The sequence below is a fragment of the Spermophilus citellus genome, assembly GCF_964194105.1.
Source record: "Spermophilus citellus genome assembly, chromosome: 2".
NCBI lineage: Eukaryota > Metazoa > Chordata > Mammalia > Rodentia > Sciuridae > Spermophilus > Spermophilus citellus.
The window spans coordinates 197,562,775-197,590,415 of NC_138183.1; the positions used below are offsets into that span (position 1 = coordinate 197,562,775).

The following is a 27,641-nucleotide window of genomic DNA, read 5'->3' on the forward strand; positions in this document are numbered from 1 at the left end:
TCTGATCTGTGGTTAAAAGTTGCAAAGATTTATTAAGTAGGTCCAGGACCTATGTTGCCTGAGCCCTGTATGGTGCTTCACACAGAATTCTGGCTGGTTACAGATATGCAGAACAGAGAAGAATTTAATAGTAATCAGCATGGATGACTACTGGTGGCATGAGGTCACTGTTGCTAGGGAAATTAAGCAGTGGCTGAAGGAGAATTCATATCAGGGTTTTTAGGCATATTTTCATCGAGTTTGTAAACTATGTGCATGTATGAATAGGTAAACAGATGTGTGTATATGTGTGTGTGTGTGTGTTTGTATTTAAGTAAATGAGTTGAAAACCACCTTCCCAGCCCCAGGATTCCTTGCGTTATTACTATATTATGACTAGTAACACTCAGATCAATGTAGGCAGGTGGTTTTCTCCTCTGTTGCCTTCTTCTCCTGTCAGGAAGCATTCCTTGAAAATCTTTTTAGGTTCCTGGTATTGCTGTTACAGAGAATTGAGAAGTGCACCTGAGCCAGAAAGAAGTTTCATTGGATAAGGTAAGTTGTTTTCGGGAACTGTGAGTCAAGGAACAATATTCATGATAATATTTTCATAAACCTGATTCCTTCTGAATCATCCAGACCTTTGCACACAATCATTATGGTTGCTTCCTATAACTTTCAAAGCTCAGAATGGCTAAACCAGTGTAGGTCCACACCCCATGCTTTTCTAGTTTAATTCTGCAGCTCACTCCAGGCTCTGTTCACTCCATTGTCTTGGCTTTGCCTTGGACTTTAATCATTCAATTACCCTGACACCTTCATTTAGCTGTTTTGTATACCATACTCTGTGCCTTGAATCTATGTATTTATTACTAATATCTGCTTACCTATTCCCAGCATTAATTCATATCTCGTGCTGAAATTGCGTCCATGTTTGTCTCCCCAGTGACATTCTAGGGTCAAGCATCTCGATGCCAACAGGGCAGTCATTTTTCCCTCAGCTGATTCAAGGTCACTTCAGTTTAGATGCATACTTTTCTATTAGCCAAGAACGTCCATGTAATGTAAACTGTAAACTGCTTCACATTGGGAATCTCCTGATGATGGTAATTTGTCAGCTTCCAGAAATGAGACCATTGGCCACATGAATCTGAGTTTGTTTTCTTCTTCCCTCCCTAAATGCTCAATCATTTTTCTCCATAATAATGTCACCTCACTAGTTTATTTCTAGTTTTTCAGGTGTCACAGTCCTGTGGGATGAGATTTCAGCATGAAGAATTCCAATAGCTCTTTGGGGTTCTTGCCTACAACATTCATTTTGGTTGGCATCCCAGGACTGGAGGCAGAGCACTTCTGGATATCCATTCCTTTCTGCCTGATGTACATCATCATCTTCCTTGGAAATGGCACCATTCTTCATGTCATCAGAACAGATGCTTCCCTACATCAGCCCATGTATCTCTTTCTTGCCATGTTAGCACTAGCTGAGGTTGGTGTCTCTGTATCCACCCTGCCTACAGTGCTAGGCATATTCCTTTTTGGCACCACTGAGATTAGTTTTGAAGCATGCCTTTTCCAGATGTTCTCCATCCATTCTTTCTCCATTATGGAGTCAGCTGTGCTGTTGGCCATGTCTGTGGACCGCTTCGTGGCCATCTATAGCCCATTGCGCTATACCACTATTCTGACACTGCCCCGTATCTTTGGCACAGGAGTTATTATTGGACTGAAGAGCATTGTGCTCATGGCTCCATTGCCCATGCTTTTACAGAGGCTGCCTTTCTGTGGCCATAATGCTCTCTCTCATTCCTTTTGCCTCCACCCTAACATTATTCACCTACCTTGTGGGGACATTTCTATCAACAATATCTATGGACTTTTCATTGTTACCTCCACTTTTGGGCTGGATTCATTGCTCATAGTAATCTCATATGGGCTCATACTCCACACCGTATTGGGTATTGCCACTGGAGAAGGGCAGAAGAAGGCACTCAGAACATGCAGTTCACATGTTTGTGCTATATTAGCTTATTATATACCTATGATTGGCTTGTCTATGGTGCATCGATTTGGAAAGCATGTATCGCCTCTGCTGCAAACCATGATGGCCAATGCTTACCTTTTCTTCCCACCTGTTGTCAACCCCATTGTCTATAGTATTAAAACCAAGGAGATTCATCGTGGAATTATCAGAATGCTAGCAAAGAAGAGATTCAGAGTTTAATCAAAGGCCAAATTAAAAAGGGAGGTTTTGTTGGTTGGTTTTCTATAGTCACCTTATGTGGTTATAACTGGGATTGCCTTAAAACATGGTGTCTAAAAGGAGACTTTCATATACTGACAGTGAACTGGAATGGAAATGCAAGTAGGCACAGAATATGCATAATTAAACAGTTGGAGAACTAATAATATTTTTTAAAAGATCATGTGACATGAAGTTTTCCATTACCTCGCATACTTGAAGCAGGAATGCAAAAAAAGATGGTTTATGAAAACACATTCAGAAAGTGTCCTGAGAAATCTATTGAGTCCTCTGTACCTGGGAGAGAGGAAGTAAGTGTGTTGCATTCTTTTGAGCTATTGGCCCTTTGATTCCATAGCAAGGGAACACCAGAGCTAGCTCAAAGGAGGCTTCCCCCACATGCTTTAATGTGGCATTTACCCAACTTCACCAAGGTCGTACACTGGGAGAGACCAAAAATTACTAATCTTGTATGTTGTGCAAAATTCTGAAGTTTTCCCCCCAAGATGGCAGAAACTTTCAAACAAACATCCTCTTTGAAGACATTGATAATTTTTGTTTGGTTGGATATTCCTTTTCAGACCCTTGAAATAATATGAAGAGCTTATACTTATATTTTCAGAGAAAGAGATTAAGATTTTTGAGATGCAAATATATACTGGGCACTTTATATTTATTATTAAATATAAACAATATCAACAAGCCTGAGGTAGGGAATGACTAAAATATTACAAAATAATATAGCTATTATTCTTCAGATGAAAAGCTGATGTTTAGATATAATAAGCATCTTATTAAACCTACATATCTATGAGTTAGAATCTCCTTGACCTTATTAGTAGTCAGCCAAGTAGAATTTACAAAACACAATCAATGCATCCAACAAGATTCTAGGCCTTAAAGGTAAAGCAGTGATAAAAGAGACAAGGCACCTTCTGTTACAGAGCTTAGAAAGGAATTTACTCACTACGTTCACCATCTTTGCTATATTTTATGTTTCCTATGAAAAAGTGTTTAGAATCAATTTCATGCAGACATTCAAATGCCCCATATATAAATAACCACAAATAAAATTTTGATTATGAATTTTAAACATTTTAAATGGTTCTGTTTTACATTGCAAGGATAGCAAAAATTGACAAAGACTTCTTGTAAAAGTTAATTCTGTGAATTTGTCTCCAGGTTTCCCTCTACCTGTTTCCCTAGATTCTGACCTGGGGATCCGCAATTGCCTATAACTAACCACCAGTGGCAAGGTTCTGCAGAGGACAATGATATTGAATTATCAAGGAAAATCACGCAGGTAAACCCTGGCAATCCTATAGATAGTCAGAGGAGACTGAGAGAGTGATTATGAGAAGAGAGGAGAAAAGGAGGAGTATCTATAGAATCTGAAGACATCCCATATCTAAAGATGTGCAGAATAGGTGATGGCACCAGGTTGTCAAATGGCTTGGCATAAAACGATCATCTTAGCAAGTCATTTTTGTTTCTAAAGATTGTGTTGGGAATCTTTAGGCTTCTTAAATATGATTGCTCCTACATTTGAGCCTGTTGCAAATGTTGACTCTAAATCTCATCCTTGGATGTTTGTCAGATCACAATCAATTTAGTGTAAACCTTTCAATCCCATCATAGAATGGATTTGCACATATCACATCCTCCATCTCTATTTTTTTCTAACTTTTATTGTCCCATTGTCCTGAAATCCAGGATTCTGTCAATGTCAGATTCAGAAAGGGACAATCTTGGAAAACCACATGCTGAAAACAGTCCAGAAATAATCTGATGTCTATGACATTGAATTCAACCAAATTCAACATGACTTTATGGAAAAATATCAGTTTGGGCTCTTTTTCTGCCCTTAATAATTACTACCCTAATTTACAATCTAGACCTTTTGAAACTATGTTTGATCTTTTTGTCTTTTCAACAGGACAAAATTATCCACCTTCATATTTAAGTATGTAGGAAAATAAATTAAGAATTTGGACACTTTAAAATGTCAGAATGTTATAGGTTATTTCCACACTTATCAAGGGAATATTATTGTATCAAGCCAATCATCCTGCCCACAATTAGAAAACTTAGAGAAATACTTCAAAATAACTTCAAAAAGCATCAACGATGAGTGCATAAAGGCCAAGATTCCAAAAGAAGGAAAGCCTAAAGAATTGAACCTGGAAGTTTTTATTTTTCTCTTTAAGAAATTTATCAATTCAAAAGTAAAAGCTGAAAACAGCTGATAACAATCTCAAAGGGCTGATGTGCAAAGGACAATTTGTTAAAACTAAAAGTTAAGTAGATTAATCCAGAATTATTCATTTTATTATAGTTTTCCAAGTAAGTAATGAAGCTGACAAAAAATATATATATATATATATATCAACATTTTAAAAACTCTGGAAAATGTTATTAAAACTTCTATCTAATTAACAATTCCAATAAGCAATTACATAACAAATACTCTTTTGGCTTTCTTCATTTTTTCTTCCACATTTTTATTTGTTCATTATAATTGTACATAATGATATAATACACTCTTTCTAAATGCATATTAAACACTTCCCAAAATAAACCATTAGGACATAGTAACATTTTATTCCTTGATTGGGATTGAGGTCAGAAGATGTGATGTATTTATTTTGTGAATACTTAATGAGCAATTTACATATAAAATGAGTACATTTACCTATGATTATTATATGCCAATAAAAATGTGTAATGTATATTAAAAAGAATGGTGTACAACATTTTTAAAGTGTAATAACCATTTGTCTGTGTGGTGGTAATGGGTGAATATTTGCATCTAACTTATCTGCACATTGATTTCCACAAACTCTCCAGTTCTGAGTCCTACATGGTTACCCTCTCTGAGTTAGGTTCCAGATGCCTCAGATGAAACTTTCTGAGTTAGCAGAGTTAAGTTCTTGTTCACTTGTTTCATTAAGTTTCATACCACTAATCTTTACAGTTCCAAGTTATTAACAGTGTCTTTCACTCTATGTGAATAAAGAATTTAACATGCCTATAAATGCTATTTTATTTCTTAGCTTCTATTTTTCTTACTAATGATTAATTTTATATCTGCATTTTACTAAAATGTTGACAAGTTTACACATTCATAAGACTCAAATTTCAAAAACATGGAGTGTATGTAAATATTTAAAATATTCACTTTAGTCTATATTTTACTCATTTTGGCTTCTCTCTCCAGACACACACAAAAATTTGGTTTATTATATTTCCTTTTAGGAAAAAAATCATGCATAAATAAGAAATTATGTGAATTTATACTTTTTTTCCATTGAAAATTGTGTGCTGTCCTCTACTTAATTTTTAGCATATATCTATATCTTTGAGGTCACTCATAAACAACATTTTCATATCTAAATATTTCATTTTGCAAATTCTGACATAAATAAATAAATAAATTCCCACAATTTATTTACCAATTTCCAGTTAATGAATATCTAAATTGTTTCCATTTTATACTCTTACAAATGACATTTTATTGAAAAATCTTGTCTGTAAATATGCCAGTTTGCACATATATATTTAAAAATACATTTGTAAACTCAATTTCTAGAGATGGAATTGCTGAGTAAAGAATTGTGTACTTGGGGCTGGGATTGTGGCTTAGTGGTAGAGCGCTCGCCTAGCACAGGCAGGACCTGGGTTCGATCCTCAGCACCACATAAAAATAAAGGCATTGTGTTGTGTCCATCTACACCTAAAAAATAAATTTTAAAAAAAAGAATTAGGTACTTATATAACTTTGAAACAATTTTGATACATATTTTGGTTACAAAGTTTGTACAACTTTGGTACAATATTTTCAATGTCCTCCATAAAATTCACTTATTTATTTGCCCATAAATGTGTTTTAATATTCTTGGAGTTTGCTAAGTTGATGAATAAAAAGCTGAATCTCAATTTCATTGCAGTTTTTTTTTCTATATATAAACTAGATAAACACTATTTTTATTGTTCAAATATGCATAAGAGACAAATCTCTTGTATGCCTCATTTTTCTTCATTTTCAAAAATTACAAATATTATCAGTTTTACCAATTTTACCAATATTCCTTTTACTGATAAATATGCCATGTGTTACTTTATCACTTTGTCAATTTTAAATTGTGTCTTTTGATCCTCAACCACTAGAAGTAAAATAATCAAATACTTCATAATAACTTCCAAAATCCTTACTCCCAATTTGTATTGGTTATTTAATTTCTTCATTTTCAGGGTTTATAACTTAACATTTTGCTCTGCAATAACAATCTCCCTTCTGACGCAGCAGTAGTGGTTTAGAGGTGGCGCTTCCCCAGATCACAAGCCACATTTGAAGGAAGCACCCTGGGCCTCCCTTAATAAAACACAAGACACACGTAAATAAACATCTGAATAGCTGCTGGTTTTTATTGACTATGGAGAACACAGTCTCAATAAATACACATGTAAAATCCTAGGTCAATTGTTTCTAGGTAACACCGCAGCCACTTCTGGCCTGAGCAGAGATCCAGTCTTTCCTGGGGAAGAAGTTTAATGCATGACACAGCTGCTCCCTGTAGATCACTGGAAGAGGAAATTCCATTTTTCTCTGTGATTTGAGAATCTACTACATCAACACTGAGTTTGGTCATAGTCATGCCATGACAATATTAAAGGGCAGCTCTGCTCCAACTTTGAACTATCCCTCTCAAACCAGATAAGGCACAGCAGTAAGCAGGAGGGCACTAATGATCACTGAGACAACATCTGCTAGGATAGGAGTTAGGCTGTTTCCATGTACCTCACAAGATGTTCAGATATCCATGTGTCTGTCAGCTCATTTGCTAGTACATATAGATCAAGCAGAGAACTTTACACATGGTTTTACATATTGTTACTATTAATTCTCATTCCTTGAACTAGGTGTCTACATATTCACTGAAGTCAAGAGATTTTTCTACTTGGCTTTATATTTTTATAATAATTTTAAAATGTTTTTAATTTAGGATTTGTCTTTAGAGGGGGAACAGCATATGGAAGTTTTAATACTTCAAATTTAAGTTTGAATGAGTATTTTTTTAAGTAAACTGAAAACAGATTTTTCATTCTTGACAACAATACTCTTAAGAAACATAGTCAACTCTTCCCTGAAGAGTTAATATGGTTAATATGGGGACATATTGGTTAATATGTGCTCATATTAACCAATCCAGGCTGGAGAGCTTCTCAGAACTAATTTCCAAAAGAACCTTTCAACCACATTACATTCTCTCAAGGTTTGGAACCTGACTATAATAAGGTTTTGTGGTTTTTTTTGCCTGTTGTTTTAGTGAACATGAATGATTGGCTTCCTGGTTCTCTCCCTTAGGGCCTCAGGTCTCAGAGCACAAGTTTTACACTCCTATAAGATCCTGGCAGAAGTCTCTTCACTCATATCCTGTATTCCAGGCTGTGATGTTCAGGAACATATAATCACACTCAACCACAGAGCAGAGAATAGAAACCAAAGAGCACTGAGAAACAAACAAACAAACAGAGAACACTCAGGTAAGGCTGGACTGCTCCAGTGATGGTTAGCAATAAAAGTAAGAGGAGGGGATGAGTGAGAGAAGGGGATGCTCTCTAGAGACAAGCGGAAGAATTAAGCAGACCCATTTCAGAGACATCCTAAAAGGAGGTAGACTAGAGTGAGATAGGACAGATAGGAAACATGAAGCAGTTCATGCAGAGGTCGTCACTATGCTCCCACTGAGTACAAAATGGAACTCTGATGTCTTTATCCCTTGTTATCTCAAACCTGTGGCCATCAAAGCTGAAGTAGTCTCAGTACACAAGAGTCTTCCTCTCTGCCTTGCAAATGGTTCATCAAATGTCTCAGAAAGAAATATGGGAAACCGTGAATGAAGAATGAACAAAAGCTGGCTTGAAATTAGTCAGGGGCTTGCAAATTACTTTGCCCCACAGTAAGGGTTTGTGAGTTTAGAGCTGATGCGAAATGAAGGAAATAGTTTCCTTAATACTTCCCAGCTACTGAGTCCAGATCTTACTGCACAAGGACAACCGATAGAAAGAAGCATGGCTAGGAGAAACAAGATTAAGTACAATGCAGAAGTCTCCTCACCACTTGCTTGGAAATTCCCTAAAAAATTTCGCCTAGCTAGAGAATTACTTAAGAAAGTAGAAATAATTGCTTTGCAGAAAAGTAAATGTATTATGAGGTTTTCACTGGTATTAAGCCTTACCCTTTCACCTCCCTCCCTTCTTTCCTCCTTTCCTCCTTTCTTACCTCATCCCTCCTTTCTCCACTCCTTCCCATCTTCTCTTTTTTCTATCTTTATTTTTCCTAACACATATTCAATAATTTTAAATCTGTCATGAGTTCAAAAATACCAAATATAAACCTTAAAATATTCTCCAACAGACTTTGGAATCACACATCTATCTCACCTTCTTTCTGATCTCACCCCTACCACCCCACATGTGCACATGAATGCTTACACAAATGCACATACTTATGAATGCACACACTCATACATTTCTTACCTGCTTGTCTTCAGTGAGTTTGTGTTCCCCTAATTCTCTCCTGATTCTACCTGCCCACATTCTCTTTCCAACCAAAACAAGTGATGATGTCTCTCTCTGGCTTAAAGCCCTGTGAAGACTCTATCCTCCTCCTCTGGAGCCCTCTGTTCTCACTACTTCCTGTCTTGGTTCCCACCACACCTTCAGTCAGGCCCACCCTGAGACAGCTAAGGAGGTTGCCATTTCCTGTGTATGTCACTGCATCATCTTGTCTCCCATCTTATCATTTTCTCCACCCTTTTAAAACTGCAAAACAGCTGGTAGATCCCTTCTTCCATCAAGAATTCCTGGCTCTTCAAAGAAATAAATACATATTTTCATCAGCACTACACATTTTTTATTATTTAATATGAAAGACAGCCATTGTGTAATTATTAAGTGAAGTGAATTAAAATAAGAAAAATTCTAGAACATCACACAGCACCAAGGAAACTGGGCAAACATTGTTGCTCTGCCATCATCGTTCATCTCTCTACTCTCTGTCATTCAGTGATAAGCATGTCACATGGACGGTCTCAGTTGTGTTCAACTACAACATGATGAGATATCTTACTTGAGAGAAAATATTGTAAGATTTTAATATAAATTTTATTATGTACATTTAAGGTATACAACATGATGTTATGGGGGAAAGTGTGCGTAATAGAATGATTTCTGTAGTGAAGCAAGTGAACATATCCATCATCTCACACAGCTACACATTCTTTCTTTTTATTGTTTCTTTTTTAGTTGTATATAACATTAGGAATCATTTTTATACAATTAAGAAAGCATGGGATATGATTTATTCAAATTCATTCTTTTTGTTGTTGTTTGTGAAGTTTAAAATAGTGAAGCTCAAAAAAAAATTTGGAAATCTTGATGTCAGCTTACAAGAATCCTTTCAATATGGCAATTTACTCAGTGCTTTTTAATTCCATTTAAGACCTTAGTTTGTTGGCTCATAATCATTATTCTCTCAAAATGAAGTATAATTTCATTCCCTATTAATATTTATATTAACCAAACTAAAAATAAATAAAATAAAAAGCCCGCAGTTTAAGAACTAGGGGAAGTATCATATATATGAAGAAAAGATGTGTGGCTACCATCTAGAAAAAAAAATTTAAAAGACATAGGGGCCAAACTGTGGCCAAAAGTGCCTGCGAGAGCATGGGAATGCAGTCATTAACTGAAAGCTAAAATGTCTGGACCAGGTAGCCCCACTTGATCCCCATGCAGCTGCCATTTCCTGGCTGCAGACACATTTTCCTTCTGCACAGCATTTGGATGGGCAGCACTGAAAATTGTCTCAGGTTTTTCTTTCCTTTATCCTTGTACAACTATTTATCTTATTAAATATATTTATTTGGAATATCTGATATATTGTTAATTTCTCAGGTATATTAATCAAGATCATTAGTACTCAGTGCTAGGAGATTTTTATAAACTTTTGCTTTTGCCTCTTGTCTTTTGATGCTGTTATTGCTGTTCAAGTACTGGGGATTAAACTCAGGGGTATCCCTAGCCCTAGCTACACTCCCAGCTCATCTTATTTCTATTTTCAGACAGAGTCTTGCTAAATTTCCAGGCTATTCTCTAATTGCAATCCTCCTACCTCAAATTACTGGAATTACAATCATGCACCACCACACCTAGTTTGTGGCCTCTTGTCTTTTGATTTACAGTTTAAGCCTCAGAGGACATTTCAATTCTTGTTGTTTATTATTTGATCAGTGATACTCACTAGTCTCTATAATCTCACTACAATTTTTGCTTTCATATTACATTTCAGTTCTCAATGTTTGCCTATATTTCTTTTTTCCTGACCATATTTATTAGAAGCTTCCAAATTATATTGACTCCACCAAATAATTTCTAGAAGTTTCAATATTTTTATTTTTCTAATTTAAAAATTTATTTTATCTTTATTTTCTTCCTCCCATTTCTCCCAGTTTCTTAAATTTTTAAGAGATTTTTCCCAGGATTATACTTTGACACTTAGAAGCTCATGGGGGGGACATGGTTAGAATACATGGATTGTAGGTAGATTCTAGGTACTGTTTATAACATGTTCTGAGCTTTTATTCCCAGAACACTTCAAAGATTAATAAGAGTTCAGTCATTATATTTTTTCATTAAAAAAATTAAAGTCTGCATTCGCCCATAGGGGGCAGTATAAACCGATTTGAGAACACAGTCTACAAAACTACAAAAACTCTCCATCCTCCCCCGCCCCCCGCCCCTTTAATTTATCCCTCAGACCACTAATTTGGCTTCTTTTCCAAATACTCTACTAAACTGTTCCTCCAAAATGTTACTGGTGATATTCTTGTCCCTAAACTAACTAAATTCTTTTCAGTACTGATTTTATTGAATGTCTGAGTAGCTGCTCTAAACTGCAGTGGATATTCCCTTTAATTAATTGGCTTTTGATTTTATTTTCTCTGTTTTTCCTCCCTTTAGACAGTCCTCTATAATTGCCTTTATTTTTCTTCTACTTATACTTACCTGCTAAATTGTTCATTTTCTCATAAATCTGCCTTAGGACTCCTTTTTTTCTCATGTTGAATTCTTGCTTAAATTTTGATGTTAACTTTAATTTTTTTTAAAGAGAGTGAGAGAGAAGAGAGAGAGAGAGAGAGAGAGAGAGAGAGAGAGAGAGAGAGAGAGAGAATTTCTTTTTTAATATTCATTTTTTTAGTTTTCGGCGGACACAACATCTTTGTTGGTATGTGGTGCTGAAGATCAAACCCGGGCCGCACACATGCCAGGTGAGAGCACTACCGCTTGAGCCACATCCCCAGCCCTTGATGTTAACTTTAGATTCTCTATTACCTGAAATTACCTTGGCCCCTAGCAGGCTTCCTCTCTCTGTCCATCTGGTGGTAGTTTCTCTTGAATAGCTTCTATGAAGAACAGACTCAACTTGCACAAACCAACTCTGTACTCTTTCCCTGGAGTCTCCTCCTGCTCTAGTGCTCAAAAAAAAAATTCTTACTATAATCTACATGTGTTCAACTTGGGCATCACTTTGATACTTACCCTTTGAAACTATTTCTATTCAAGTAAATAATATAAATCAGTAAAATTTTATTTTTCTATATGTCAAGTAAAATGTGGGTTGTTTATAGCCTTGATTGAAAGTTATTTAAACTATTAATAAAACAAATTTCCATAATTCAAAATATTTGTGCAGGTACATATGTACATATGTATAAGTCATTGGGATGTAATGATTGATATATATATATATATTGATATATATATATATATATATATATATATATATATATGCAAACCATATATATATATGGTTTGCAGGAAGCATGAAGTTTTCACTTTTCATACCCCATGTGTAGCAAGGGGTATGAAAAGTGAAAACATGAACTTACCTGAAATAGAAACTTATAAAAAGGCATGCCTATTTGTTGTGTTTCTGGCTAGTGTATTGCTCAGTGGAGTTAGAAAAAGCAATCTTAAAAGCATGCTTGTATCCTGGATTTAATAGATAGTGATTCTGTGATGGTAGCATATTGATGAGATTCTCAATGTGGAACACACAGATTCTGGGTTCTGCATTTATCAAAAATGGGGCCTGTGACTAACACCACCCATGCTCCCTTCTACTTCATCCTCACGGGCATTCCTGGATTTGAAGCTTCTCACATATGGATCTCCATCCCCTTCTTCTGTCTCTACGCCATCTCCATCATGGGAAACACTACCATTCTTGCTGTCATCCGCATAGAGCCGTCTCTGCGCCAGCCCATGTACCTGTTCCTCTCCATGCTGGCTCTGACTGACCTGGGCCTCACACTCACCACTCTGCCCACAGTCATGCAGCTCTTCTGGTTCAACATTCAAAAAATCAGATTTGAGGCCTGCTTTGCACAGTTGTTCTTCCTCCATGGATTCTCTTTTATGGAATCTTCCGTCCTGCTGGCCATGTCCTTTGACCGTTATGTGGCCATCTGCCGCCCCCTCCATTATGCCTCCATCCTCACCAGTGAGGTCATTTGTAGAATTGGGTCAGCCATTATTTGCCGCTGTGTCCTGGCTGTTCTTCCCTCACTTTTCCTACTCAAGCGCCTGCCCTTCTGCCGCTCCCACTTACTCTCTCACTCCTACTGCCTCCACCAGGATATGATTCACTTGGTCTGTGCTGACACCCGAGTCAACGCCTGGTATGGATTTGCCCTGGTCCTGCTCATTATTGTAATGGACCCTCTGCTCATTGTACTCTCCTATGTACTCATCTTGAAAAATGTCTTGAGCACAGCCACCCGGACTGAGCGATTTCGTGCCCTCAATAACTGTCTTTCTCACTTTCTGGCTGTTCTGGTCCTTTATGTCCCCATGGTTGGTGTATCTATGACTCACCGCTTTGCCAAACATGCCTCTCCACTGGTCCATGTTATCATGGCCAATATCTACCTGCTGGCCCCACCTGTGATGAACCCTATCATTTACAGTGCAAAGACTAAGCAGATCCGTCAGGGAATTACTCGCCTCCTATTTCAGAGGAAAATGCACTAACTATTGAAGTTTAGATTTACCGGAGTCATTTTATTAGGTAACGTGGAGTCAGGAGCAAAGACCATTACCATCACAATTTTAAGTAGCATAGATGATGAAAGGAGCAGATGGTATATAAAAGGCTTTCATTGTAAATAAAAAGATATCACTATTGCTTCACCAGAAATTATAAGAAATAGGTTTTGGTTTTGTTTTCTTTGCAGGGCTGGGGATTGAACCCAGGACTCATGCATTCCAGGCAAGTGCTCTACGCCTGAGCTACACCCCCAATCCCAATAGTTTTTAAAAAAACTCAACCTTGCACTTCACTAATCATTTGACTTAGAGAAAAGAAAAAAAAATAAAATATGATTCAAAATATGGAGCCTTTCCTTCCTTCTTTGCAGTGTTAGGTATATGATAAAATATAAAATTCTGCTTTATAAAATTTAAATTCTGATAACTATATAAAAATTCTCATCGAAGCTATAACATGTTCATATCCTTATAAGTAATTTCTAAAGCAAATGTCAATGTTTAATTAACGCTGGTTCTCATATAATCTCAAACTGAAATAATAAAAGACAACCTTCATAAATTAGGAGACCAAACTGAAAAAAGCAAAACATTATGGATAATGGTGCTATGTGCAAAGAAAAACAAATACTAATCACCAAAAGACAAAGAGAAAATACTCTTGGAGTTTCAGAAACTGTTAAACTAATTTCCAATTCAAAGTTCACTTAAACTTAGTGGTGGTGTCAAAGAATCGGAAATGGAAACTCTTGCTTAAAGAGGATGGTAGGTGCAAGAAGGAACTCCAAGAAAGTCACCTCTGGAAGACTGCAAGAAACTTGTCAATATTTTGTGTGAATATACAGAACCAACTCAAAATGGTGGAAAATTAGTTTTGCCTTCTACACTGGCTCAAGCTGTGCTCTCATTATGGTGGATACCCTTGATGTGTCATCATGATTTGTTAATCAATGAGTTGAAAAAGTTGTTTATCATTTTGTAAGTCTTTATCTATAAAGTCTGTACAATTATGCCTCCATAAGAAGTTTTAGTAGATATTGAATATAAAACACACATAAACTGTCAGGTTTGCAAGAATGCTTTTGATAGAGAAACATGAAGTAAAAGGAAGGACCACCTTCATCAAAATTGTAAATACTATCAATAAAGAGTAAGGAATAAAGGGTATGAAAAAAGCTTTGCTTAAATTAAAAAACACCCTGTTTAGAGTATAGGCTGCTCTTAGTATTATATCCTTCTTTTAATCTCATTCTGTGATATTTTTAATTGTCTCTCTATGGATGATAGATAGATAGATATATAGATAGACAGACAGACAGAGATAAAGGCCCCAACTTAAACAGAGATATAAATAGAGATGCATTTGGGGTTTTCCCTAGGAATGTCCACTAACCCACTCCTGCATCTGGGATATTTCCAATGCTACTGCCCTCTTCTCACCTCTTAATCACCATATGTCCAGAATTATCAGTAACAAATTCAATCTAAAAATAAAGATGAACCTCAAAACTGCATATAGATTGAGAATCTTCCTAGGAATTTTAAGAATAACTTTATTCAGGTGTCCAGCATCTATGAAAAAACAGAATGGTGAGTCTTCCAAAGCTTATCATGGAACTACCAAATGATCTAGTAATCCTACTTCTGGGCACATATAAATCAAAATTAGGGTCTTAAAGAGACTCCGCATCATCATATTTGTGAAACCATTATTCACAATAGCCAAGATATGGGAACAACCCAAGTGTCTATTAACATATGAATAGAAAAGTTTTACCTTTCAAAAGTCTATAATAAATTTCAAAATTAATGTCCCCCCCCCAACATATTGAGGTATGTCTCAGAAAATGTTCTCTAGTTCAATGGATTTTTGTAATTTGCACCAAGGCCCCAATTCAACAGCATATTCAGGGAGACCTACGGAATTGAATCTGGTCACAATGTAACACACATGTATAGGATGTCCTTTCATCAGCTAGCTAAAAGATTAGTTAAAGAATTTAATTGTGATAAAAGCCACAGCAAATAGAAACCCAGTTTTGGAAATTAGATGTTTGGGCTCAGAAAGGTCAAGAGAGTTCTCATTGTTACATGGCTATTAGAAGAAACAATTGCTAGAAATCTGCCTAAACTCTTTTTTCTTTTTTTTTTTCATCTTTCAATCTTTTTATGATAAGGGAATTCATTTGTTAAATTATACAGAAATAAGAGGAACGTACAGTCAGAATTGTGAAATAATATATGTAAAATAAAACCCCATAATATTACTGAGGGAGTACACATGGTCCTGACTTGTGGCAGGAGAGTTTGGGGTAGTAAACTAGAAACAATGATTCTATACAAAAGAGATGTGCATCTGAGTTGATGAGAATTCTAGCACATTGACACCAACACCTAAGCTATACTGTCCTTTTTTAATGTCTTTTTGTACTGTCCCACCTAAGCTATTCTCTTAGGGGGCTCTTCTCCAGAATGCATGTCAATTCTGGTTCCTTTCTCCTGAATCACCACATTGAGTACTGAGGATGTTCTCTGAGTTTCCGTTGCAAAATAATTATAAACTTAATGGAGGATTAAGTTTGGACAGATTAATTGGTGAAGATCAGTGCCACAGTTCGGCTGCAGCAAAATAACGGGGGGCGGGGGGGGGGGGGTGACGAACAACTTGCGTACATTGATACAGCAGGAGTGGGAGCCCTTTATTGTAGGACAGGAGCGGTATTTATACATTCCACACAACTTATCTTAATTAGCATAAACTAGATACAGCAGTCAACCAATAAGGAATCTCCACACTTAATGGCTCGCTGGCGTTACTTCACAAACCACTCCCTCTGGCAATATGCCAGGTGCCATGCAGACTTGTTTACAGACTCTAACAGATCAGGCTTATCAGCCATTCAGATTTACCTAGTCAATGCAGCCTGATTTCAGCAGAACAAGCAAACCCATTGAAGAAGTCTAAAATCAGGGTGGCAGGGCAATATCCCTCAGAGCGGGAATCGGACTTTTGCCTAGCTGAAGGTTCTTAGAACTGAAAGTTCAAACTTCAGCTAAGATAATATTTTCACAAAATGGTCTCATTTTTCCCCCACCAGAATCAGAATTTCTTCAAAAAAAAAATAAAGGCAGAAAGAAAGAAATGTGACAATGGCCTTAATATGGCACTACTTAGGAGCAGATTCCCCTGGTTATCATGGACTTTGTAGTAGCAAAGTTTCTATTATAAGAGATATAACTTAATGTTCATAAAACATTATGAGGAAACTGTTCATGTTCTCTCAAAAATAACATTTTTTTAGGGACACCTGTGATTTTGGTCACAGATTCTTATTACTGGACTCATGGTACAAGTGGTCAATATTAGGAACAACTCAGATTTGAACTAGAGAAAATAAGGCTTCAGTGGAAGCATAATGCAAAGGAAGAGTAGGAGGTAAAAGGTAGAGAGAAAGTAGATAAATAGCAGAGGGCTGTCTTTCTCCCACATTCTTCTCTCCCTTAGTTTTTCAAGATGTTGTGTAACTATTTTAAACTGACTATATTTATAATATAGTCCAAAATGCATGCTGAATACCTGTGAAAATTTATGAGCAAATTTTTTTATATCAAACTGGGAATTGTTGAGAAGGTATATAGATTTTTTTTGTTCTTTATTTTAAAAAGTATATAACAAAAATTTTATGACCACTATTCCAGACAGACGTAGTTTCTTTTTATTCCAAAAATTCACTGTGTAAAGGTGGACCTAGAGAGTTAAATGAGTTGGGAGAAAATAAAACATGGTGAGGAAAACGTTCTTGCTGTAGTTAGAGGGCCTAAGTGGAGAGAGGCTGAAAACCTGACACTAGTTTCTGATTAACTGGCATAGTCCTATTAACCCATTCTACACAAAGAGCTGAGCTATGTAGAAGAAAGGATGATTTCCTATTTGACCAAGTTTTCTAGAAACCACAGACAGAAGGAGGCAGGTCCAAGTAGACCTATCCTTAGGGGTTTGTGGGAGGAGAGGGGTCAGAGAGGCTTCAGGTAGCATAGGAAGGCCACTGAAGGCTTAAGGGAAGAGAGGAGAAGGGAAGAGGGGACATCTAGGGACAGTGATGCCAGACAGCAAATGTTTACCTAAAAATAGAGCATGGAATTCTGTTATGGTAAAACTTGTTGCCTTTACTAGAATTCCTAGGATTTGTAGCCTGTGCATTATAAGATTGTCCACAGTTTACTTATGCCTCAGTTGAGGTCATTTAGTTAGCTGTGCATCCTGAGAGCCTGAAGTACATAAATTCTGCATGTGGAGACCATTGGATGGTGGGTTGCTAGAAGAATCTGACTTCTTTTATAATTGGAGGTTACATCATAGGTGTTCATCATGTCTTTCATTATTTAAACAAGAATATTTTGGGGAGTGAAAGAGAGCATTATTACTAATAATGTTGAGGAAAAAAAGTGTGAATTATGCATATCTGGGGCAAACCAGAAAGTGTGATCACTTTATTTAAAGACTTGCTCCCAGGATGATCTTTCTTTATGATGATAGGAAGGTGGTGTTCTTAAACCCTAGCTATCCCATAAAATAAAATTTTGTTTTATTTCAATTCAAATATCACAAGGTTTCAGGCCTTTACTGTTAGCTTACCATTTTTTAGGCTTCTGCTAGAACTACTAAGAGGATGAGGTGGGGAGGTAATTTCATTATTTCTGCCCTCAAGTTGTTATATCTGCTTAGAAATGAAGGGTATATAGATGTGCCCACACAGAGACATATATATGAATAAAATGTGAGAGGTAAAGGACTTAGGAGTAATTCCTGTGATTCAGATTCAAGCCTGTGACAATGCTTTGAATTTCTCCTTCCTGTTTATCCTCAAAGTTCCTAGTGTTGAGTTTTGCCCATAGCAGAAACACAATCAAACTTTTGGATTGAAGGAGTGACTTAGATCAATTTCCTCTTGCAGGAGAATAAGGTGGCAATTCCCTGTTGGATTGGCTGAGTCTTAATGCTGTAGATGATGGGGTTGAGCACTGGTGGCACAAAGAGATAGATGCTAGACATCAGCGTGTGAACCACAGGTGAGGCATGCTTGGCAACCCGATGCATGACAGACACACCAATCATAGGCACATAGTACACAAGCACTGCACAGATGTGTGACACACAAGTGTTGAGAGCCTTCCACCTTCCCTCCCCAGAAGCAATTCCCAACACTGTGTAAAGAATCAGCCCATATGAGACCACAATGAGCAGTGAGTCCAGCCCAAAAGTGGCCAGGACAATGGCCAAGCCCAGGATGCTATTGAGCTTAGTATCAGCACAAGGCAGCTGGATCAGGTCTGAATGGAGGCAGTAGGAATGGGAGAGGATGTTAATGTGACAATAAGGCAGTTGCCTCAACAGGACTGGAAGTGGGGCCATGAGTGCTACACTCTTCAGTGTAATGCCCAAACCCATAGAGATGATGCGGGGCAGGGTCAGGATGGCTGTATAGCGCAGTGGGTTGTAAATGGCTACAAAGCGGTCAAAGCTCATGGCCAACAGGACCCCTGACTCCATGCAGGAGAAGGTGTGAATGAAAAACATCTGGGCCAGGCAGCCATCAAAGTCAACCCTGTGAGCATCAAACCAAAGAATGCCCATAACAGTAGGCAGTGTAGACACAGAGACGCCCACCTCACTGATGGCCAACATGGAGAGGAACAGGTACATGGGCTCATGAAGGGCAGAGTCTGCCTGCACTGCTGCCATGATTAGGCTGTTTCCCACAATGGCCACCATGTACATGGTAAAGAAGGGGATGGAGAACCAGCCATGTTGGGCCTCCAGTCCTGGGATGCCAGTCAGGAAGACAGATAGGCGGTTGAGGCTTCCATTGCTCTCAGTTCCCATGTCATCGACAGCAGGTATTAGTCTTCACCTGCCATTTGAAAAACAAAACAAATTAAAAAGAAAAAGAAAATCAGCTCTCACAAGATGAAGTCGTTTGCCTCAGTAGCCCACTCTAAAGGCTCAAAAATGAGATAGGAAGGGTGGGGGAAGCTGGAGTAACACACAATCTCATCTCTACTCCTGTTCTCCTGAGTTCTACATTTCTAACATGTTATAGTAAAAGAGATATGTTAGACTGCCCAATTTTGTGGGAGATAACACAGCTTAAAAATGGGACACAAACTTAAATAATTCAGATCTGAGTCAGATCCATACTCAGTCAATCACTAGATAGGCAATTACTTTAATTTTAAAATGAAAGAAAATAGTATTATTCTCTTTATTTGAACATAAGGAAAAATTGAGAAAATTAATATATGTTCAGAGTTTATATTCATTTTCACTACAGAGATGAGAGCAAACTCTGATCTAGGCTAGAGTCATCAAAAAGAGTTGAGTTTGAGCTCTGCTGACATGGATCTGAGATGACAAAAACACCTAGGAAAGTGATAGTCTCCATGAGTCCCTGCTGAATCCTAGGGAGGGAAAAATGTTTCCAGTAAAATTGTAACTGCAGTTTCAAACTGTTTCAAAAGAGAAATATGGACTATGAAGGAAATTAACACTCCATCTTAAAATTATGCTAAAATACAGTGACCTTCCAGTATAAAAACAGAAAGATTATCAGAGATGTGTTCCTTTCGAAATGAGCAGATTTGACCTAGAGACCATGGAGATCAAAGATTCAGAGATAAAAGATTCCATCTGAGACCAAGAGTCAGGGAGCAATAGCTAAAAACCAATCAGGAGTTGGAAGTCACATAAAATTTAAAGTAATGCAATGTGAAATAACATAATATAGCATAACACATTGAATATAACATAATATGATATATTAAATTTGTAAAATAGTAGATAGGAAGATGCAGTCACAATGAGCATGAAAGCTGAATTAACACCAATCAGTTTACTGTTTCACAGATTGGATGTAGGAATCAATGATTTTGTATCAGTTCTTTATCCTGTGGTCACATTATGCTAATGTGAAACGGCTCAAAGATCTAAATAATTAAATGATAATGCTTTGCTGGAAGGGATAAATGATTGAGAACTGGAGAGCCCATGGAATACAAAGAGCTATGACTGGACACTAGCATAGTGTAACAAGAAGGACAGTCAAAGAAGCTGCACTCTTATGATAGTCACTCTTCAGACACAGCTCTGCTAAAACCCCTTGCACACTCTCTCTGGGCCTCCCTCAAAACTAGCAACTTCTCTGACAAATGAAATACACTACCATGTGCCTCTTATCCACAGATTTCTCTTGGGTCAACCTTATAGATCAGTGGTTCTCAATCTTGGCTACACATTAAAATCACATGGGGAGAACGAAAAATCCCAGTTTTTAAATCACAATTTAAATCACAAATTAAATTTTTAAATCACAAATTAAACTGGAACCTCTGGGTAAAGCATCAAATTATGAATTTTACTAAAAATTTTCTGAGATGAATTCAGTGTTGAGAACAACTCCAGACTCATTTTATGACATTCTAATCACTATAGTGACATCCTTTTAGACCACAATGAAACCTGCAAGCATTTCCTAAGTCTCCTCCATACACTTTTTATTTCAGAAAGTTTCCTCCCTAACTTCTAACTACAATTTCACATTTCCTTGTGTTTCATCATCCATCAGATTCTTCAGAATCCTGGAGCTCCTTTAAACAAATGTAGATTCACTTGTAATACTCTAAGGTGACATCCACAGCAGTAGCCTAGATTCAGGGCTATTGTTGCACTTGCTTGAAGGTGAATCAGACCAGAGCCCAATCTTGTACACGCTGTGAGAATCTTCACCATGACATTCTTAAGCTTAGTCTGAACATTCTCAAAGTCTATACTCTTATTGCTTCCTGAAACCACTATCCTTGTCAGGTCTCACTGACTTATAGAGAACTTTCTTACCTTTGGGTTAAATCTATTTTCTCTGTATTATAGATGCAAACATGGAGGCACAATAATCTTACTCAGCTATCACTTGAATTTTGCTCTTCACAGTATCTGTAATTTTCTTGCAACCCTTATCTTAATTGTAGGCATTTATTTACATGTATATTCTTTGGTTTAATGTTTGTATCCCCTACTAGATTGCAAACTCCATCAAAGAAATAATAATGCTGACTTTTTTCCCACTACATACCTAATAGTAACATGTGTCCAAGTGCATAGAAAATGCTTAATAAATATATAACTGGATTAATAAATAACTAAATTGATAAATAGTATCTGAACATTTTAGTCATGGTATCCTATAATCTTCCCTTCTCCATATAACCTATCCTAAATTCCTTTAGCTTCTTCTTGAAGTTTCTGACTTTCCATTTCCATACCACATGAGTCCTCTTGTTAGGGTGACTAATAGATAGTAAGTGTAATAGGAATGAGCAGTGTAATATGTATCTTACTGCAAATTGACAACTGTTCCTAATATCATTTAAGCAGGAATAGTAATTTTCTCATCTGAACTTTTATATGAACTTTTCCTATCATATTAAAATGGCATTTATGCCTCTGTCTTTCCTTTGAGACTGAGTTATTTTAATATCAGATTTGTACCTTATTTACCTCACCTCCATGGCTATTCCCATGTTTGTGACATAAAAACATTCTTTAAAAACAATCAACAAATAAAATGCATTATTATACTACTCAGGACATAATTGAAGCACATTCAGTTCTGAGTTCTGTACTCTAGATAAGAGTTAAACCAACTATGGCATAAGCAAAGGTAAGAGAAACTAAGATATAAGGAAATAATTGAAGGAACAAAGGACACTTCATTTTGACAAGAGGGAACCATAGCAGAAATGGATGTGACAGGTGGTGAGTCATAGGTGGAGGTGGCCAGGAGACAGTATGGGAGTCATATAAGGAACATTTTTCTCAAAGTCAAAGCTATGTGATAAAATAATAAGCTTCAGGATAAGGAAGATATTCAGAGAAAGACAAGATAACCTTGAAAGGCCCTTTCAACTCTCCTCCTGTCTCAGGCCTGAGATTCCAGACTGTCAAATTATCTCCTGTTCAGTGACAGAAAATCTTATCTCCAAATCTGTGTGGGAAAGACAGAGGCAAGTTTCCAATGCCTGTCATCTGAAGGTGACTCTGGAAACCCTGTTTGAAAGTGGGTGGGAGACCACAAAGGCATTTGAATGCCTATTGCTTTTTCTTTTCTTTCTTTTTTAAAAATTTATATATATATTTATTTTATGGACCTTTATTTTATTCATTTATTTACATGCGAGGCTGAGAATTAAATCCAATGTCTCACACATGCTAGGCAAGGGTTCCACCACTGAGCTGCAACCCCAGCCCCACATATTCTTTTTTCTAAAAAATGAAATTTGGGGATTTTTGTTTGTTTGTTTTGCCTTAAACCTCTCTATCATAGGCTAAACATATTGTGGCAACTATTGAAACACACAAGCATTGACAGAAACTCACTCAAAAATATGATCAAAGAGACTGAGAAACTCATACAGGAACACAAACAGAATTGTCAATAAAAACACACTTCTTAGACACATCTGGAAAACAAAAACAGATTCAAACTCACTGGGTGGGGCTTTGTGAAGCAAGCGACTGTTGGGATGCAAGAGGGCCAGAGCTTATAACCATCCACAGTGAGCCTCAGGCAGTGAGTAGCCAGGGGAGGAGGCAGATTTAATGTCTTTGAGTCAGAGTTCCCAGAGACCAAGGCCTCCAGAGTACTCTTTGCCTGAGTGTGATGCTTCATTGGTAATGGAAAAAGGAGGGGGTTAGATCTCCCCTTGGGAATAGTTGTTAGACTACGATGCAAGAAAAGACCACTGACTCCAATTAAAATCAAATTAAAGCAAGCTTATTATTTCAACCAGCCGGGCTGCCTGTCCCATCAAAATCGTGGAAGCCAAGGACAGCCCCGCAGCCTTCTTACAGCCCAGCTTTATAGCCCAAAAAGTTACATAAAGAGGGGTTACAGATAACAGAACTCTGAGAAGCATCACACACAAATGTTAGTGTGTTTACATTTTTGCTGGCCCCGACATCAGAATTTATGAAGGTCGTTAGAGCCTCAGAGAGGGTCGTTATCTGTCCAGGGAAGGCCAGGATTTATGAGGCATCACTAAGGTTTAGGAAAGGGTTATTATCTGGTCAGGGAAAACTGGGCATGGGTGAGTTCAAGGTACAGGCAGGCATTCCAAGCAGCTTTACAACATCAACTTATGGCCAAGCTATACAGACATCCTAATATTTTTACAGAAAACAGAAATGAATCCTTCATAGCTTGTGACAAGCTGGCTTCTGATCCCAAGAGAGAATTAGGCTAGGTATATCATAGTAAGATAAGAATGTATATGAAAACACTTCCCGTTGGAAGTGTCCTCTCACCACACACACACACACACACACACACACACACACACACACAAAAGAATAAAATTTCAATTTCTTTCTCATGATGAAGAACATGGAGAAAAAATTTTCCGAGCTTCATAGCTTCACATACCTACACTCAACTATCCAATCTAAAATTTAAAACTGTATGCCCAGAATCCAAAGTGTAGGTTCCTGGATTTTGAGCATAAAACCCAGATCTCAGGTAGATCCTAAAGCACAGAACCCAGAAGAAAAATTTTAGAGCTTGGATATCAGAGAACAGAGCTTGGAGCCCAGAGAAAACCCCAGAATTTAGAGTGCATGCCCTTGGCTACCCTGATCCATTTATCCCCACTGTTCCCTACTTAATTTCCACTGCCATCCCATCTCCATTGACCCTTCACCATGTTCCGCAAGCTCAGGGTCTCTTCTATGATAGACATTCCAGGGCAGCAAAGGAACACGGAGTTCAAAGTCACAAACCTAGGTTTATGTCCTGGCTTTACTTTGGGGTTTTAGGAGATTCATATTCTTCCAACTTGAACTTGGAACCTAATTTGTCAAGTATATATTTCTGTCTCCAGGAGATAGAGATTCAAATGAGAAGGAAGTAATGGGCTTCTTTGTTTTTAATTAATTATAGCACACCTGATAATTAGTGGTAACTTACTTCTGCTGTAGGTCTCAATTTCAGATCCTCCAAATATGTTCTTTTCCCCAACATTTGTTCTTCCTATTAAAGATTCAATTTAACCTCTTTTAATTTCAATTTTTCAGAGAATAAGGGTTTACTGAGGATAAAAATGACAGAAATTTCTCTCCATTTTCTATCATGTGGTAGAATGTGTGTGGAGAGTCAAACAGAAGATGGGCATAGAGAACTTTCTTTCCCCCTTGTGGTGCTCTGAAGTATCAGAGCAACTTGAGAAAGAAAAAAAAACTAACTGAAATTTTTCTCTCTAGTTTCTATGTACCTAGGTGGCAGCCCTAAAATCAGAGCTTGTCTAGACTTTGATGCCTAGTAGGTTGGGATGTCAGGAGTGGGGATTGGGAGGAATGGAAGGTGGGTGAAGATAGTTCATCAGATTCCTCTGAAGTTGTTTCTATGTTCCACTTGCATCGTCTCATAGAGATAGTAAGTTTACACTTAGTTGTAAAGCACTCAGTTTCTCCAAATTTTAAGTCATTCACCTGTTAATTTAGGCAATCTTTAAAGTCCTTGCTCCCCAAGCTCCTCAATGAAAGACCTCCCTGTTGTCTAGTCAAAACTAATTGCAGCTTTCCCAAACATTCTAGGCCAGTATTCTAGGTTCAAACTACCAGAATAAGTTAGCGAGCTTATTAAAACTCAAATTGCTGTGTCCAGAATTTTTGGTTTGGGAGGTTTGAAAACAGTTCTCAGAATTTGTGTGTCTAATACAGTTCCAAGCAATGCCGATGATGCTGATCTGGGAGTTTTACTCTGAGAATCACCTTTCAAACTTTTGTTGACTGTGTGATTGTTTTGTTGTTGTTGTTGTTGTTGTTTTGTTTTGTTTTTTAACTCTTGCTTCCCAGCTGACATATAAGAATCTAATCACTGGGAGTTATTAGAAAGGAGAATACTATGCTTCAAAAATTTTAGTCACCCAAGGCTCTTACTAAATGCATTTAGTCAGTAGGTTGAGAATAGCCTGAGATTCTGTTTTTCTAACAAGTACCAGATATGCCAATGCTATTTTTTATTAGACTATATTTTGAGAATTATGGTTCTGTCTTCTGTCTAAATATTTCCTCTCGGTGATTATATCTGTCCTTTACCCTGTTATCTTGAACCAAGCATTCTAAAAGCTCTTATCCTTCACAAGCTGCTTCATAACACCCAAAATAGCCTATACTTATTTCCATGTAAAATAGAAGCTCTCTTTTAAATAAGAACACCAATTCTCTGTGGCCCAAAATCTCTGTCTTTAATTTTTATTGCCTCCCTCATTTTTAGTGATAGTAGAATTATTTGTGTTCAAGCCTATTTGCCCTGAAGGACTTCCATTATTCCCACATATGCCAAAAAAAAAAAAAATCTCAGGGTATTTGTTGTTCTTTTTTATGCTTTTCTCTTGACATGTGTATCTGTTTATTTAACAATATGCTATACTCACCCTTGTAATATCCTTAGCAACTAAGGATTCAAGAATTTTCAGAAAGTAATTTTTTTAAATATATTTTTTAGTTTTAGCTGGACACAACACCTTTATTTTATTCTTATGTGGTGCTGAGGATTAAACCCAGTGCCTCATGCATACTAGGCAAGTACTCTACCACTAAGCCACAACCCCAGCCCCAGACAGTGAATTTTCAATAAATAATTTTCAATATATGCATCACTATCTTGAGTTAAACATTTATTTATTCATTCAAAATGCACAACTCTCAAGAGCTTGGGTCATCTTCCTCCTTGTTTTAGCATTCCAGGTTAGTAGGCATATCATAGTCCTTCCTCCAAAGGTGCTCTCTTGGGATCCTCAGCCTTCCTCAGGCCTAGGACTTACAGAAGGCCTTGAGGATCCCTCTACGGATCTCCTTGGTCTTCACACTATAGATGATGGGGTTGAGCATGGGGGGTACAAACAGGTAGACATTGGACATCATAACATGAACAACAGGCGGGGCACTTTTCCAGAAGCGATGGATCATGGAGACTGCTATTATGGGTACATAAAAGGCCAGCACTGCACAGATGTGTGACATGCAGGTGTTGAGTGCCTTCAGCCGCTGCTCTTGAGATGCAATAGCCAACACAGCTCTCAAGATCAATGCATAGGAAAGAAGGATGAAAACTGAGTCCACACCATAGATAAAAATGACCACAAAGAGTCCATAGATGTTGTTAACATGGATGTCTCCACATGCCACCTTCATGAGATCTGGATGGAGGCAGTATGAGTGATGCAAAATATTGCCCTTGCAGAAAGGCAGTCGTTTCACTAGAAAGGGGAAAGGAAACAGAGTCGTGAAGCTCTTAGCAAGGATGCCCAGGCCCATGGCCAAGATGCGGCTGTTGGTGAGCACAGTGGCATAACGTAGTGGATCACAAATAGCCACAAAGCGATCAAAGCTCATGGCCAATAGTATGCCCGATTCCATGAAAGAGAAAGTGTGAATGAAGAACATCTGGACCAGGCAGGCATCAAAGCCAACATAGTGGTAGTTGAAGCAGAAAGTAGCAAGCACAGTGGGAAGTGTGGAAAGGGACACTCCCAGATCATTGAGAGAGAGCATGGAGAGGAAGTAGTACATGGGCTGGTGAAGAGCAGGCTCCCGAACCACCAGAGCAAGGACACTCAGGTTGCCTACGATAGAGATCAGGTAGAGGACATAGAAAATCAGGGCAACCCAGGCTTGACCTGTCCGCATCCCAGGAATGCCTGTCAGCTGGAGCATAGCTGGCTGGAAGGGAGTGCCATTGAGGCCCAGCATGGCAGGGAAATGAGCCCAGAGGGTGTCAGGGGAGTTCTTCACTTTCCTTCTTTCAGATATCCTGTCTCCAACACAAAAGACAAGAGATTGAAAACATGTATCTATATGCCTGCCTCCTCCATCCAACTCTGCGTTCTGTGAGGAAGAAACTGAGTTCTATACATTTCTGTACCAGCAGGGCCCAGCATGCCACATAGGCCAAGGTGGAAACTCAAAAGAGTGCCCAAAATATGGCAAGCCTACAAGGTGGGAGACAGCATGAACAAAGTCCTCTTACCTTCAAATGCAATATCTCTTCCCTTTCCAATCTACCCAGAAATTATATCTAGTAATTTGGGGAAAGTAGGAATTAAGATACACCATAAAGAGAAAACATTGCCCGTGCCTTTGGGAACTCTTCAGCAGATGTTCCAAAAAATTTACAGTCATAAAATTACGGCATCAACAGCCTTCACCCACACTTCACATCAGCCTCCCAATCCCTTGGCCACACCTAAACTGGTCATC

The 27,641-nt window shown here is 37.7% G+C and overlaps 4 protein-coding genes across 4 annotated transcripts; 2 read left to right on the forward strand and 2 right to left on the reverse strand.

Moving 5' to 3' along the window:
- Positions 1-1,249: 1,249 nt before the first annotated feature.
- LOC308642061 (olfactory receptor 51J1-like) lies at positions 1,250-2,203 on the forward strand (the record flags this gene model as incomplete). Its single annotated transcript, XM_081280664.1, has 1 exon — positions 1,250-2,203. The coding sequence occupies one exon, from the start codon at positions 1,250-1,252 to the stop codon at positions 2,201-2,203; it is 954 nt and encodes a 317-aa protein (XP_081136790.1).
- A 10,167-nt stretch (positions 2,204-12,370) lies between these two features.
- Positions 12,371-13,318, forward strand: OR51Q1 (olfactory receptor family 51 subfamily Q member 1; the record flags this gene model as incomplete). Its single annotated transcript, XM_081280677.1, has 1 exon — positions 12,371-13,318. The coding sequence occupies one exon, from the start codon at positions 12,371-12,373 to the stop codon at positions 13,316-13,318; it is 948 nt and encodes a 315-aa protein (XP_081136803.1).
- Positions 13,319-18,266: 4,948 nt separating this feature from the next.
- LOC308642070 (olfactory receptor 51I2-like) lies at positions 18,267-19,217 on the reverse strand (the record flags this gene model as incomplete). The annotated part of the gene is made up of 1 exon (XM_081280672.1): positions 18,267-19,217. One exon carries the CDS (start codon positions 19,215-19,217, stop codon positions 18,267-18,269), a length of 951 nt encoding a protein of 316 aa, XP_081136798.1.
- A 6,978-nt stretch (positions 19,218-26,195) lies between these two features.
- LOC308642125 (olfactory receptor 51I1) lies at positions 26,196-27,134 on the reverse strand (the record flags this gene model as incomplete). The annotated part of the gene is made up of 1 exon (XM_081280731.1): positions 26,196-27,134. The coding sequence occupies one exon, from the start codon at positions 27,132-27,134 to the stop codon at positions 26,196-26,198; it is 939 nt and encodes a 312-aa protein (XP_081136857.1).
- Between the last annotated feature and the right edge of the window lie 507 nt (positions 27,135-27,641).